Source organism: Pseudophryne corroboree, chromosome 7 (assembly GCF_028390025.1).
Source record: "Pseudophryne corroboree isolate aPseCor3 chromosome 7, aPseCor3.hap2, whole genome shotgun sequence".
In the NCBI taxonomy this organism is placed as follows: Eukaryota; Metazoa; Chordata; class Amphibia; order Anura; family Myobatrachidae; genus Pseudophryne; species Pseudophryne corroboree.
The window spans coordinates 516,929,217-516,944,156 of record NC_086450.1 but is presented as its reverse complement, the minus strand read 5'-3'; the positions used below and the strand labels follow the sequence as shown (position 1 = coordinate 516,944,156).

Sequence of the window (14,940 nt, the reverse complement as noted above, 5' to 3'; positions counted from 1 at the left end):
AGGAGATGATAGAAGGACATCAGAACCAGGAAAGTGACCCAGGTACAAGGCTGAGGGAGGAGGCAGGGGATGATAGAGGGACATCAGCACCAGGAAAGTGTAACAGGTATAAGGCTGAGGGAGGACACATGAGGTGATAGAGGGACATCAGCACCAGGAAAGTGTAACAGGTACAAGGCTGAGGGAGGAAGCAGAGGATGATGATAGAGGGACATCAGCACCAGGAAAGTGACCCAGGTACAAGGCTGAGGGAGGAGGCAGGAGGTGATAGAGGGACATCAGCACCAGGAAAGTGACCCAGGTACAAGGCTGAGGGAGGACACAGGAGGTGATAGAGGGACATCAGCACCAGGAAAGTGTAACAGGTACAAGGCTGAGGGAGGAAGCAGGAGGTGATAGAGGGACATCAGCACCAGGAAAGTGACCCAGGTACAAGGCTGAGGGAGGAGGCAGGGGATGATAGAGGGACATCAGCACCAGGAAAGTGTAACAGGTATAAGGCTGAGGGAGGAAGCAGGAGGTGATAGAGGGACATCAGCACCAGGAAAGTGTAACAGGTACAAGGCTGAGGGAGGAGGCAGGAGGTGATAGAGGGACATCAGCACCAGGAAAGTGTAACAGGTATAAGGCTGAGGGAGGAAGCAGGAGGTGATAGAGGGACATCAGCACCAGGAAAGTGACCCAGGTACAAGGCAGAGGGAGGACATAGGAGGTGATAGAGGGACATCAGCACCAGGAAAGTGTAACAGGTATAAGGCTGAGGGAGGAAGCAGGAGGTGATAGAGGGACATCAGCACCAGGAAAGTGTAACAGGTATAAGGCTGAGGGAGGAAGCAGGAGGTGATAGAGGGACATCAGCACCAGGAAAGTGTAACAGGTATAAGGCTGAGGGAGGAAGCAGGAGGTGATAGAGGGACATCAGCACCAGGAAAGTGTAACAGGTATAAGGCTGAGGGAGGAAGCAGGAGGTGATAGAGGGACATCAGCACCAGGAAAGTGTAACAGGTACAAGGCTGAGGGAGGAAGCAGGAGGTGATAGAGGGACATCAGCACCAGGAAAGTGTAACAGGTACAAGGCTGAGGGAGGAAGCAGGAGGTGATAGAGGGACATCAGCACCAGGAAAGTGACCCAGGTACAAGGCAGAGGGAGGACATAGGAGGTGATAGAGGGACATCAGCACCAGGAAAGTGTAACAGGTATAAGGCTGAGGGAGGAAGCAGGAGGTGATAGAGGGACATCAGCACCAGGAAAGTGTAACAGGTATAAGGCTGAGGGAGGAAGCAGGAGGTGATAGAGGGACATCAGCACCAGGAAAGTGTAACAGGTATAAGGCTGAGGGAGGAAGCAGGAGGTGATAGAGGGACATCAGCACCAGGAAAGTGTAACAGGTATAAGGCTGAGGGAGGAAGCAGGAGGTGATAGAGGGACATCAGCACCAGGAAAGTGTAACAGGTACAAGGCTGAGGGAGGAAGCAGGAGGTGATAGAGGGACATCAGCACCAGGAAAGTGTAACAGGTATAAGGCTGAGGGAGGACACATGAGGTGATAGAGGGACATCAGCACCAGGAAAGTGTAACAGGTACAAGGCTGAGGGAGGAAGCAGAGGATGATGATAGAGGGACATCAGCACCAGGAAAGTGACCCAGGTACAAGGCTGAGGGAGGAGGCAGGAGGTGATAGAGGGACATCAGCACCAGGAAAGTGACCCAGGTACAAGGCTGAGGGAGGACACAGGAGGTGATAGAGGGACATCAGCACCAGGAAAGTGTAACAGGTACAAGGCTGAGGGAGGAAGCAGGAGGTGATAGAGGGACATCAGCACCAGGAAAGTGACCCAGGTACAAGGCTGAGGGAGGAGGCAGGGGATGATAGAGGGACATCAGCACCAGGAAAGTGTAACAGGTATAAGGCTGAGGGAGGAAGCAGGAGGTGATAGAGGAACATCAGCACCAGGAAAGTGTAACAGGTACAAGGCTGAGGGAGGAAGCAGGAGGTGATAGAGGGACATCAGCACCAGGAAAGTGACCCAGGTACAAGGCTGAGGGAGGAGGCAGGAGGTGATAGAGGGACATCAGCACCAGGAAAGTGTAACAGGTACAAGGCTGAGGGAGGAAGCAGGAGGTGATAGAGGGACATCAGCACCAGGAATGTGTAACAGGTACAAGGCTGAGGGAGGAAGCAGGAGGTGATAGAGGGACATCAGCACCAGGAAAGTGACCCAGGTACAAGGCTGAGGGAGGACACAGGAGGTGATACAGGGACATCAGCACCAGGAAAGTGTAACAGGTACAAGGCTGAGGGAGGAAGCAGGAGGTGATAGAGGGACATCAGCACCAGGAATGTGTAATAGGTACAAGGCTGAGGGAGGAAGCAGGAGGTGATAGAGGGACATCAGCACCAGGAAAGTGTAACAGGTATAAGGCTGAGGGAGGAAGCAGGAGGTGATAGAGGGACATCAGCACCAGGAAAGTGACCCAGGTACAAGGCTGAGGGAGGAGGCAGGGGATGATAGAGGGACATCAGCACCAGGAAAGTGTAACAGGTATAAGGCTGAGGGAGGAAGCAGGAGGTGATAGAGGGACATCAGCACCAGGAAAGTGACCCAGGTATAAGGCTGAGGGAGGAAGCAGGAGGTGATAGAGGGACATCAGCACCAGGAAAGTGTAACAGGTATAAGGCTGAGGGAGGAAGCAGGAGGTGATAGAGGGACATCAGCACCAGGAAAGTGTAACAGGTATAAGGCTGAGGGAGGAAGCAGGAGGTGATAGAGGGACATCAGCACCAGGAAAGTGTAACAGGTACAAGGCTGAGGGAGGAAGCAGGAGGTGATAGAGGGACATCAGCACCAGGAAAGTGTAACAGGTACAAGGCTGAGGGAGGAAGCAGGAGGTGATAGAGGGACATCAGCACCAGGAAAGTGTAACAGGTACAAGGCTGAGGGAGGAAGCAGGAGGTGATAGAGGGACATCAGCACCAGGAAAGTGTAACAGGTATAAGGCTGAGGGAGGAAGCAGGAGGTGATAGAGGGACATCAGCACCAGGAAAGTGACCCAGATACAAGGCTGAGGGAGGAGGCAGGAGGTGATAGAGGGACATCAGCACCAGGAAAGTGTAACAGGTATAAGGCTGAGGGAGGACACATGAGGTGATAGAGGGACATCAGCACCAGGAAAGTGTAACAGGTATAAGGCTGAGGGAGGAAGCAGAGGATGATGATAGAGGGACATCAGCACCAGGAAAGTGACCCAGGTACAAGGCTGAGGGAGGAGGCAGGAGGTGATAGAGGGACATCAGCACCAGGAAAGTGACCCAGGTACAAGGCTGAGGGAGGACACAGGAGGTGATAGAGGGACATCAGCACCAGGAAAGTGTAACAGGTACAAGGCTGAGGGAGGAAGCAGGAGGTGATAGAGGGACATCAGCACCAGGAAAGTGACCCAGGTACAAGGCTGAGGGAGGAGGCAGGGGATGATAGAGGGACATCAGCACCAGGAAAGTGTAACAGGTACAAGGCTGAGGGAGGAAGCAGGAGGTGATAGAGGGACATCAGCACCAGGAAAGTGACCCAGGTACAAGGCTGAGGGAGGACACAGGAGGTGATACAGGGACATCAGCACCAGGAAAGTGTAACAGGTACAAGGCTGAGGGAGGAAGCAGGAGGTGATAGAGGGACATCAGCACCAGGAAAGTGACCCAGGTACAAGGCTGAGGGAGGAGGCATGAGGTGATAGAGGGACATCAGCACCAGGAAAGTGACCCAGGTACAAGGCTGAGGGAGGAGGCAGGGGATGATAGAGGGACATCAGCACCAGGAAAGTGACCCAGGTATAAGGCTGAGGGAGGAGGCAGGGGATGATAGAGGGACATCAGCACCAGGAAAGTGTAACAGGTATAAGGCTGAGGGAGGAAGCAGGAGGTGATAGAGGGACATCAGCACCAGGAAAGTGACCCAGGTATAAGGCTGAGGGAGGAAGCAGGAGGTGATAGAGGGACATCAGCACCAGGAAAGTGTAACAGGTATAAGGCTGAGGGAGGAAGCAGGAGGTGATAGAGGGACATCAGCACCAGGAAAGTGTAACAGGTATAAGGCTGAGGGAGGAAGCAGGAGGTGATAGAGGGACATCAGCACCAGGAAAGTGTAACAGGTATAAGGCTGAGGGAGGAAGCAGGAGGTGATAGAGGGACATCAGCACCAGGAAAGTGTAACAGGTACAAGGCTGAGGGAGGAAGCAGGAGGTGATAGAGGGACATCAGCACCAGGAAAGTGTAACAGGTACAAGGCTGAGGGAGGAAGCAGGAGGTGATAGAGGGACATCAGCACCAGGAAAGTGTAACAGGTACAAGGCTGAGGGAGGAAGCAGGAGGTGATAGAGGGACATCAGCACCAGGAAAGTGTAACAGGTATAAGGCTGAGGGAGGAAGCAGGAGGTGATAGAGGGACATCAGCACCAGGAATGTGTAGGATACAATAGCCCCTGATGCATCATCCCCAAGCCCAGTCACCGGCACAGCCCCCCAGCAGTAGGATACAAATATACAAATTGGCCACTTACTTGAGTTGGATGGCTCTCGCCAGTCCTGTGGTCCCAGGAAATTCTCCAGTGAATAGGTGAGACCTTTCACTTGCTCAATCTGTGAACCACGGGTACGGCCACTGTGTAGGACACGGCCATCGCAAGGACTGACCTACAGGGACAAGCAGATAACAGAAGAAGGAGACATATAAACTCTTTTACAGGCTAATACTACACAGGTGCTGATTCCAGAAGTGACCAAGGCATTTTCTCCTCTTAGCTTTATTCTAACGCTGCCAGAAGTCCAGACCCTCCAACATGATCCAGGGCCCGTCCTCTATGTGCTGCTGGACTTCCTACACATCATTTATGATTGCCGTCACCTGTGTTAAAACAACCTTCTTGTCAATTAATTGGTTCAGCACAAGTGATGCAATCCTAAATTAAGTAGAGCATTGTGTACGTGGTGGAAGGGGACATGTTGGAGGGTGTGTCAGTGGGAAGCCCAGGAGCAGAGCATTGTGTACCTGGTGGAAGGGGACATGTTGGACGGTGTGTAAGTAAGAAGCCCAGGAGCAGAGCATTGTGTACCTGGTGGAAGGGGACATGTTGGAGGGTGTGTAAGTGGGAAGCTCAGGAGCAGAGCATTGTGTACCTGGTGGAAGTGGACATGTTGGGGGGGGGGGTGTAAGTGGGAAGTCCTGGAGCAGAGCATTGTGTACCTGGTGGAAGGGGACATGTTGGAGGGGGTGTAAGTGGGAAGCTCAGGTGCGGAGCATTGTGTACATGGTGGAAGGGGACATGTTGGGGGGGGGGGTGTAAGTGGGAAGTCCTGGAGCAGAGCATTGTGTACCTGGTGGAAGGGGACATGTTGGAGGGGGTGTAAGTGGGAAGCCCAGGAGTGGAGCATTGTGTACCTGGTGGAAGTGGACATGTTGGAGGGGGTGTCAGTGGGAAGCCCAGGAGCAGAGCATTGTGTACCTGGTTGAAGGGGACATGTTGGAGGGTGTGTAAGTGGGAAGCTCAGAAGCAGAGCATTGTGTACCTGGTGGAAGGGGACATGTTGAAGGGTGTGTAAGTGGGAAGCCCAGGAACAGAGCATTGTGTACCTGGTGGAAGGGGACATGTTGGATGGTGTGTCAGTGGGAAGTCCATGAGCAGAGCATTGTGTACCTGGTGGAAGAGGTCATGTTGGAGGGTGTGAAAGTGGAAAGACCAGGAGCGGAGCATTGTGTACCTGGTGGAAGGGGACATGTTGGAGGGTGTGTAAGTGGGAAGCCCAGGAACAGAGCATTGTGTACCTGGTGGAAGGGGACATGTTGGAGGGGGTGTAAGTGGGAAGCTCAGGAGCAGAGCATTGTGTACCTGATGGAAGGGATCATGTTGGAGGGTGTGTCAGAGGGAAGCCCAGGAGTGGAGCATTGTGTACCTGGTGGAAGGGGACATGTTGGAGGGTGTGTAAGTGGGAAGCCCAGGAACGGAGCATTGTGTATCTGGTGGAAGGGGACATGTTGGAGGGGGTGTAAGTGGGAAGCTCAGGTGCGGAGCATTGTGTACATGGTGGAAGGGGACATGTTGGGGGGGGGGTGTAAGTGGGAAGCTCAGGAGCGGAGCATTGTGTAGCTGGTGGAAGGGGACATGTTGGAGGGTGTGTTAGTGGGAAGCCCAGGAGCAGAGCATTGTGTACCTGGTGGAAGGGGTCAGGTTGGAGGGTGTGTCAGGGGGAAGCTCAGGAGCAGAGCACTTTGTACATGGTGGAAGGGAACATATTGGAGGGTGTGTCAGGGGGAAGCCCAGGAGCGGAGCATTGTGTATCTGGTGGAAGGGGACATGTTGGAGGGGGTGTCAGTGGGAAGCCCAGGAACAGAGCATTGTGTACCTGGTGGAAGGTGATATGTTGGAGGGTGTGTTAGTGGGAAGCCCAGGAGCAGAGTATTGTGTACCTGGTGGAATGGGAACATGTTGGAGGGTGTGTCAGTGGGAAGCCCAGGAGCGGATCATTGTATACCTGGTGGAAGGGGATATGTTGGACGGTGTGTAAGTGGGAAGTCCAGGAGCGGAGGATTGTGTACCTGGTGAAGGGGTCATGTTGGAGGGTGTGTCACTGGGAAGCCCAGGAGATGAGCATTGTGTACCTGGTGGAAAGGGTCATGTTGGAGGGTGTATCAGTGGGAAGCCCAGGAACAGAGCATTGTGTACCTGGTGGAAGGGTACATGTTGGGGGGGGGGGGGTGTAAGTGGTAAGTCCTGGAGCAGAGCATTGTGTACCTGGTGGAAGGGGTCATGTTGGAGGGTGTGTAAATGGGAAGCCCAGGAGCGGAGCATTGTGTACCTGGTGGAAGGAGACATGTTGGAGGGTGTGTAAGTGGGAAGCCCAGGAGCAGAGCATTGTGTAGCTGGTGGAAGGGGACATGTTGGAGGGTGTGTTAGTGGGAAGCCCAGGAGTGGAGCAATGTGTACCTGGTGGAAGGGGACATGTTGGAGGGTGTGTAAGTGGGAAGTCCAGGAGCAGGACATTGTGTACCTGGGGGAAGGGGACATGTTGGAGGGGGTGTAAGTGGGAAGCCCAGGAGTGGAGCATTGTGTACCCTGTGGAAGGGGACGTGTTGGAAGGGGTGTAAGTGGGAAGCCCAGGAGCAGAGCATTGTGTACCTGGTGGAAGGGGACATGTTGGGGGAGGGGGGTGTCAGTGGGAAGCTCAGGAGCGGAGCATTGTGTAGCTGGTGGAAGGGGACATGTTGGAGGGTGTGTTAGTGGGAAGCCCAGGAGTGGAGCATTGTGTACCTGGTGGAAGGGGACATGTTGGAGGGTGTGTAAGTGGGAAGTCCAGGAGCAGAGCATTGTGTACCTGGTGGAAGGGGACATGTTGGAGGGGGTGTAAGTGGGAAGCCCAGGAGTGGAGCATTGTGTACCCTGTGGAAGGGGACGTGTTGGAAGGGGTGTAAGTGGGAAGCTCAGGAGCAGAGCATTGTGTACCTGGTGGAAGGGGACATGTTGGAGGGTGTGTAAGTGGGAAGCCCAGGAGCAGAGCATTTTGTACCTGGTGTAAGGGGACATGTGGGAGGAGGTGTAAGTGAGAAGCCCAGGGGCAGAGCATTGTGTACCTGGTGGAAGGGGTCATGTTGGAGGGTGTGTCAGTGGGAAAACCAGGATCAGAGCATTGTGTACCTGGAGGAAGGGGACATGATGGAGGGGGTGTAAGAGGGAAGCTCAGGAGCGGAACATTGTGTACCTGGTGGAAGGGGACATGTTGGAGGGTGTGTCAGGGAGAAGACCAGAAGCAGAGCATTGTGAACCTGGAGGAAGGGGACATGAAAGAGGGGGTGTAAGAGGGAAGCTCAGGAGCGGAACATTGTGTACCTGGTGGAAGGGACATGTTGGAGGGTGTGTAAGTGGGAAGTCTGGGAGCGGAGCATTGTGTACCTGGTGGAAGGGGACATATTGGAGGGTGTGTAAGTGGGAAGCCCAGGAGCAGAGCATTGTGAACCTGGAGGAAGGGGACATGATGGAGGAGGTGTAAGAGGGAAGCTCAGGAGCGGAACATTGTGTACCTGGTGGAAGGGGACATATTGGAGGGTGTGTAAGTGGGAACCTCAGGAGCAGAGCATTGTGTACCTGGTAGAAGGGGACATGTTGGAGGGTGTGTAAGTGGGAAGACCAGGAGCGGAGCATTGTGTATCTGGTGGAAGGGGACATGTTGGACGGTGTGTTAGTGGGAAGTCCAGGAGCGGAGCATTGTGTACCTGGTGGAAGGGGACATGTTGGGGGGGGGGGGGGGGGGGGTAAGTGGGAAGCCCAGCAGATGAGCATTGTGTACCTGGTGGAAGGGGACATATTGGAGGGTGTGTAAGTAGGAACCTCAGGAGCAGAGCATTGTGTTCCTGGTGGAAGGGGACATGTTGGAGGGTGTGTAAGTGGGAAGTCCAGGAGCACAGCATTGTGTACCCGGTGGAAGGGGATATGTTGGAGGCTGTGTAAGTGGGAAGCCCAGGAGCAGAGCATTGTGTACCTGATGGAAGGGGACATGTTGGAGGGTGTGTCAGTGGGAAGACCAGGATCAGAGCATTGTGTACCTGGTGGAAGGGGACATGTTGGAGGGGGTGTAAGTAGGATGCCCAGGAGCGGAGCATTGTGTACCTGGTGGAAGGGGACATGTTGGAGGGTGTGTAAGTGGGAAGTCCAGGAACAGAGCATTGTGTACCCGGTGGAAGGGGATATGTTGGAGGGTGTGTCAGTGGGAAGTCCAGGAACAGAGCATTGTGTACCTGGTGGAAGGGGACATGTGGGAGGGTGTGTCAGTGGGAAGTCCAGGAACAGAGCATTGTGTACCTGGTGGAAGGGGACGTGTTGGAGGGGGTGTCAGTGGGAAGCCCAGGAGCAGAGCATTGTGTACCTGGTGGAAGGGGACATGTTGGAGGGGGTTTAAGTAGGAAGCCCAGGAGCGGAGCATTGTGTACCTGGTGGAAAGGGTCATGTTGGAGGGTGTGTAAGTGGGAAGTCCAGGAGCACAGCATTGTGTACCCGGTGGAAGGGGATATGTTGGAGGGTGTGTCAGTGGGAAGTCCAGGAACAGAGCATTGTGTACCTGGTGGAAGGGGACATGTGGGAGGGTGTGTCAGTGGGAAGTCCAGGAACAGAGCATTGTGTACCTGGTGGAAGGGGACGTGTTGGAGGGGGTGTCGGTGGGAAGCCCAGGAGCAGAGCATTGTGTACCTGGTGGAAGGGGATGTGTTGGAGGGGGTGTCAGTGGGAAGCCCAGGAGCAGAGCATTGTGAACCTGGTGGAAGGGGACATGTTGGAGGGTGTGTAAGTGGGAAGTCCAGGAGCAGAGCATTGTGTACCTGGTGGAAGGGGACATGTTGGAAGGGGTGTAAGTGGGAAGACCAGCAGTGGAGCATTGTGTACCTGGCGGAAGGGGACATGTTGGAGGGTGTGTAAGTGGGAAGCCCAGGAGCAGAGCATTGTGTACCTGGTGGAAGGGGTCAGGTTGGAGGGTGTGTCAGGGGGAAGCTCAGGAGCAGAGCACTTTGTACATGGTGGAAGGGAACATATTGGAGGGTGTGTCAGGGGGAAGCCCAGGAGCGGAGCATTGTGTATCTGGTGGAAGGGGACATGTTGGAGGGGGTGTCAGTGGGAAGCCCAGGAACAGAGCATTGTGTACCTGGTGGAAGGTGATATGTTGGAGGGTGTGTTAGTGGGAAGCCCAGGAGCAGAGTATTGTGTACCTGGTGGAATGGGAACATGTTGGAGGGTGTGTCAGTGGGAAGCCCAGGAGCGGATCATTGTATACCTGGTGGAAGGGGATATGTTGGACGGTGTGTAAGTGGGAAGTCCAGGAGCGGAGGATTGTGTACCTGGTGAAGGGGTCATGTTGGAGGGTGTGTCACTGGGAAGCCCAGGAGATGAGCATTGTGTACCTGGTGGAAAGGGTCATGTTGGAGGGTGTATCAGTGGGAAGTCCAGGGACAGAGCATTGTGTACCTGGTGGAAGGGGATATGTTGGAGGCTGTGTAAGTGGGAAGCCCAGGAGCAGAGCATTGTGTACCTGGTGGAATGGGACATGTTGGAGGGTGTGTAAGTGGGAAGTCCAGGAGCACAGCATTGTGTACCCGGTGGAAGGGGACATGTATGAGGGTGTGTAAGTGGGAAGCTCAGGAGTGGAGCATTGTGTACCTGGTGGAAGGGGACATGTTAGAGGGTGTGCAAGTGGGAAGCCCAGGAGCAGAGCATTGTGTACCTGGTGGAAGGGGATATGTTGGAGGGTGTGTTAGCCGGAAGCCCAGGAGCAGAGTATTGTGTTCCTGGTGGAATGGGACATGTTGGAGGGTGTGTAAGTGGGAAGTCCAGGAGCACAGCATTGTGTACCCGGTGGAAGGGGACACGTTTGAGGATGTGTAAGTGGGAAGCTCAGGAGTTGAGCATTGTGTACCTGGTGGAAGGGTACATGTTGGAGGGGGTGTAAGTGGGAAGTCCAGGAGCAGAGCATTGTATACCTGGTGGAAGGGGACATGTTGGAGGGTGTGTAAGTGGGAAGTCCAGGAGCGGAGCATTGTGTAACTGGTTGAAGGGGTCATGTTGGAGTGTGTGTCAGTGGGAAGTCCAGGAGCACAGCATTGTGTACCCGGTGGAAGGGGACATGTTGGAGGGTGTGTAAGTGGGAAGCTCAGGAGTCGAGCATTGTGTACCTGGTGGAAGGGGACATGTTGGAGGGTGTGTAAGTGGGAAGCTCAGGAGTGGAGCATTGTGTACCTGGTGGAAGGGGACATGTTGGAGGGTGTGTAAGTGGGAAGCCCAGGAACGGAGCATTGTGTACCTGGTGGAAGGGGACATGTTGGAGGGGGTGTAAGTGGGAATCTCAGGAGCGGAGCATTGTGTACCTGATGGAAGGGGTCATGTTATAGGGTGTGTCAGAGGGAAGCCCAGGAGCGGAGCATTGTGTAACTGGTGAAAGGGGACATGTTGGAGGGTGTGCAAGTGGGAAGCCCAGGAACGGAGCATTGTGTACCTGGTGGAAGGGGTCATGTTGGAGGGTGTATAAGTGGGAAGTCTGGGAGCAGAGCATGGTGTACCTGGTGGAAGGGGACATGTTGGGGGGGGGGGGGGGGGTGTAAGTGGTAAGTCCTGGATCAGAGCATTGTGTACCTGGTGGAAGGGGTCATGTTGGAGGGTGTGTAAATGGGAAGCCCAGGAGCGGAGTATTGTGTACCTGGTGGAAGGGTACATGTTGGAGGGTGTGTAAGTGGGAAATCCAGGAGCACAGCATTGTGTACCTGGTAGAAGGGGACATGTTGGAGGGTGTGTAAGTGGGAAGCCCAGGAATGGAGCATTGTGTACCTGGTGGAAGGGGACATGTTGGAGGGTGTAAAAGTGGGAAGTCTGGGAGTAGAGCATTGTGTACCTGGTGGAAGGGGACATGTTGGGGGGGGTGTAAGTGGTAAGTCCTGGAGCAGAGCATTGTGTACCTGGTGGAAGGGGTCATGTTGGAGGGTGTGTAAATGGGAAGCCCAGGAGCGGAGCATTGTGTACCTGGTGGAAGGGGACATGTTGGAGGGTGTGTAAGTGGGAAGCCCAGGAGCAGAGCATTGTGTAGCTGGTGGAAGGGGACATGTTGGAGGGTGTGTTGGTGGGAAGCCCAGGAGTGGAGCATTGTGTACCTGGTGGAAGGGGACATGTTGGAGGGTGTGTAAGTGGGAAGTCCAGGAGCAGAGCATTGTGTACCTGGTGGAAGGGGACATGTTGGAGGGGGTGTAAGTGGGAAGCCCAGGAGTGGAGCATTGTGTACCCTGTGGAAGGGGACGTGTTGGAAGGGGTGTCAGTGGGAAACCCAGGAGCAGAGCATTGTGTACCTGGTGGAAGGGGACATGTTGGAGGGTGTGTAAGTGGGAAGTCCGGGAGTGGAGCATTGTGTAACTGGTTGAAGGGGTCATGTTGGAGGGTGTGTAAGTGGGAAGTCCAGGAGCACAGCATTGTGTACCCGGTGGAAGGGGACATGTTGGAGGGTGTGTAAGTGGGAAGCCCAGGAGCTGAGCATTGTGTACCTGGTGGAAGGGGACATGTTGAAGGGTGTGTAAGTGGGAAGTCCAGGAGCACAGCATTGTGTACCCGGTGGAAGGGGACATGTTGGAGGGTGTGTAAGTGGGAAGCTCAGGAATGGAGCATTGTGTACCTGGTGGAAGGGGACATGTTGGATGGGTGTGTAAGTGGGAAGCCCAGGAGTGGAGCATTGTGTACCTGGTGGAAGGGAACATGTTGGAGGGTGTGTAAGTGGGAAGCCCAGGAACGGAGCATTGTGTACATGTTGGACGGGGTGTAAGTGGGAAGCTCAGGAGCGGAGCATTGTGTACCTGATGGAAGGGGTCATGTTGGAGGGTGTGTCAGACGGAAGCCCAGGAGCGGAGCATTGTGTAACTGGTGGAAGGGGACATGTTGGAGGGTGTGTAAGTGGGAAGCCCAGGAACGGAGCATTGTGTACCTGGTGGAAGGGGTCATGTTGGAGGGTGTATAAGTGGGAAGTCTGGGAGCAGAGCATTGTGTACCTGGTGGAAGGGGACATGTTGGGGGGGGGGGGGGGGTGTAAGTGGTAAGTCCTGGAGCAGAGCATTGTGTACCTGGTGGAAGGGGTCATGTTGGAGGGTGTGTAAATGGGAAGCCCAGGAGCGGAGCATTGTGTACCTGGTGGAAGGGTACATGTTGGAGGGTGTGTAAGTGGGAAGCCCAGGAACGGAGCATTGGGGACATGTTGGAGGGTGTATAAGTGGAAAGTCTGGGAGCAGAGCATTATGTACCTGGTGGAAGGGAACATGTTGGGGGGGGGGGGGTGTAAGTGGTAAGTCCTGTAGCAGAGCATTGTGTACCTGGTGGAAGGGGTCAGGTTGGAGGGTGTGTCAGGGGGAAGCTCAGGAGCAGAGCACTGTGTACATGGTGGAAGGGAACATATTGGAGGGTGTGTCAGGGGGAAGCCCAGGAGCGGAGCATTGTGTACCTGGTAGAAGGGGACATGTTGGAGGGTGTGTCAGTGGGAAGCCCAGGAACAGAGCATTGTGTACCTGGTGGAAGGGGGATATGTTGGAGGGTGTGTTAGTGGGAAGCCCAGGAGCAGAGTATTGTATACCTGGTGGAATGGGAACATGTTGGAGGGTGTGTCAGTGGGATGCCCAGGAGCGGATCATTGTATACCTGGTGGAAGGGGATATGTTGGACGGTGTGTAAGTGGGAAGTCCAGGAGCGGAGGATTGTGTACCTGGTGAAGGGGTCATGTTGGAGGGTGTGTCAGTGGGAAGCCAAGGAGCAGAGCATTGTGTACCTGGTGGAAGGGGACATGTTGGAGGGTGTGTCAGGGGGAAGCTCAGGAGCAGAGCACTGTCTACATGGTGGAAGGGAACATATTGGAGGGTGTGTCAGGGGGAAGCCCAGGAGCGGAGCATTGTGTACCTGGTGGAAGGGGACATGTTGGAGGGTGTGTCAGTGAGAAGCCCAGGAACAGAGCATTGTGTACCTGGTGGAAGGGGATATGTTGGAGGGTGTGTTAGTGGGAAGCCCAGGAGCAGAGTATTGTGTACCTGGTGGAATGGGACATGTTGGAGGGTGTGTAAGTGGGAAGTCCAGGAGCACAGCATTGTGTACCCGGTGGAAGGGGACATGTTTGAGGGTGTGTAAGTGGGAAGCTCAGGAGTGGAGCATTGTGTACATGGTGGAAGGGGACATGTTTGAGGGTGTGTAAGTGGGAAGCCCAGGAGCGGATCATTGTATACCTGGTGGAAGGGGACATGTTGGAGGGTGTGTAAGTGGGAAGCCCAGGAGCAGAGCATTGTGTACCTGGTGGAAGGGGACATGTTGGAGGGGGTGTTAGTGGGAAGCCAAGGAGCAAAGCATTGTGTACCTGGTGGAAGGGGTCATGTTGGAGGGTGTGTAAGTGGGAAGCCCAGGAGCAGAGCACTGTGTACATGGTGGAAGGGGACATATTGGAGGGTGTGTCAGGGGGAAGCCCTGGAGCGGAGCATTGTGTACCTGGTGGAAGGGGACATGTTGGAGGGTGTGTCAGTGGGAAGCCCAGAAACAGAGCATTGTGTACCTGTTGGAAGGGGTGTAAGTGGGAAGCCCAGGAGTGGAGCATTGTGTACCTGGTGGAAGGGGACGTGTTGGAGGGGGTGTCAGTGGGAAGCCCAGGAGCAGAGCATTGTGTACCTGGTGGAAGGGGACATGTTAGAGGGTGTGCAAGTGGGAAGCCCAGGAGCGGAGCATTGTGTACCTGGTGGAAGGGGATATGTTGGAGGGTGTGTTAGCGGGAAGCCCAGGAGCAGAGTACTGTGTTCCTGGTGGAATGGGACATGTTGGAGGGTGTGTAAGTGGGAAGTCCAAGAGCACAGCATTGTGTACCCGGTGGAAGGGGACACGTTTGAGGGTGTGTAAGTGGGAAGCTCAGGAGTTGAGCATTGTGTACCTGATGGAAGGGGACATGTATGAGGGTGTGTAAGTGGGAAGTCTAGGAGCAGAGCATTGTATACCTGGTGGAAGGGGACATGTTGGAGGGTGTGTAAGTGGGAAGCCCAGGAGCTGAGCATTGTGTACCTGGTGGAAGGGGACGTGTTGAAGGGTGTGTAAGTGGGAAGTCCAGGAGCGGAGCATTGTGTAACTGGTTGAAGGGGTCATGTTGGAGGGTGTGTAAGTGGGAAGTCCAGGAGCACAGCATTGTGTACCCGGTGGAAGGGGACATGTTGGAGGGTGTGTAAGTGGGAAGCTCAGGAGTGGAGCATTGTGTACCTGGTGGAAGGGGACATGTTGGAGGGTGTGTAAGTGGGAAGCTCAGGAGTGGAGCATTGTGTACCTGGTGGAAGGGGACATGTTGGAGGGGGTGTAAGTGGGAAGCTCAGGAGCGGAGCATTGTGTACCTGATGGAAGGGGTCATGTTGGAGGGTGTGTCAGAG

The 14,940-nt window shown here is 54.6% G+C and overlaps 1 protein-coding gene across 2 annotated transcripts in view; it reads right to left on the bottom strand.

Annotated features, from left to right (window-relative positions):
- The window catches only part of LOC134945934 (phosphatidylserine decarboxylase proenzyme, mitochondrial-like), a 110,456-nt gene that overhangs the window by 46,058 nt on the left and 49,458 nt on the right, over nucleotides 1-14,940 (bottom strand). For both annotated transcript variants that reach the window (XM_063935499.1, XM_063935500.1), the window contains exon 4: nucleotides 4,556-4,688. In XM_063935499.1, the coding sequence (XP_063791569.1) occupies nucleotides 4,556-4,688 (133 nt within the window). The remainder of the gene's footprint in view (nucleotides 1-4,555; nucleotides 4,689-14,940) is intronic.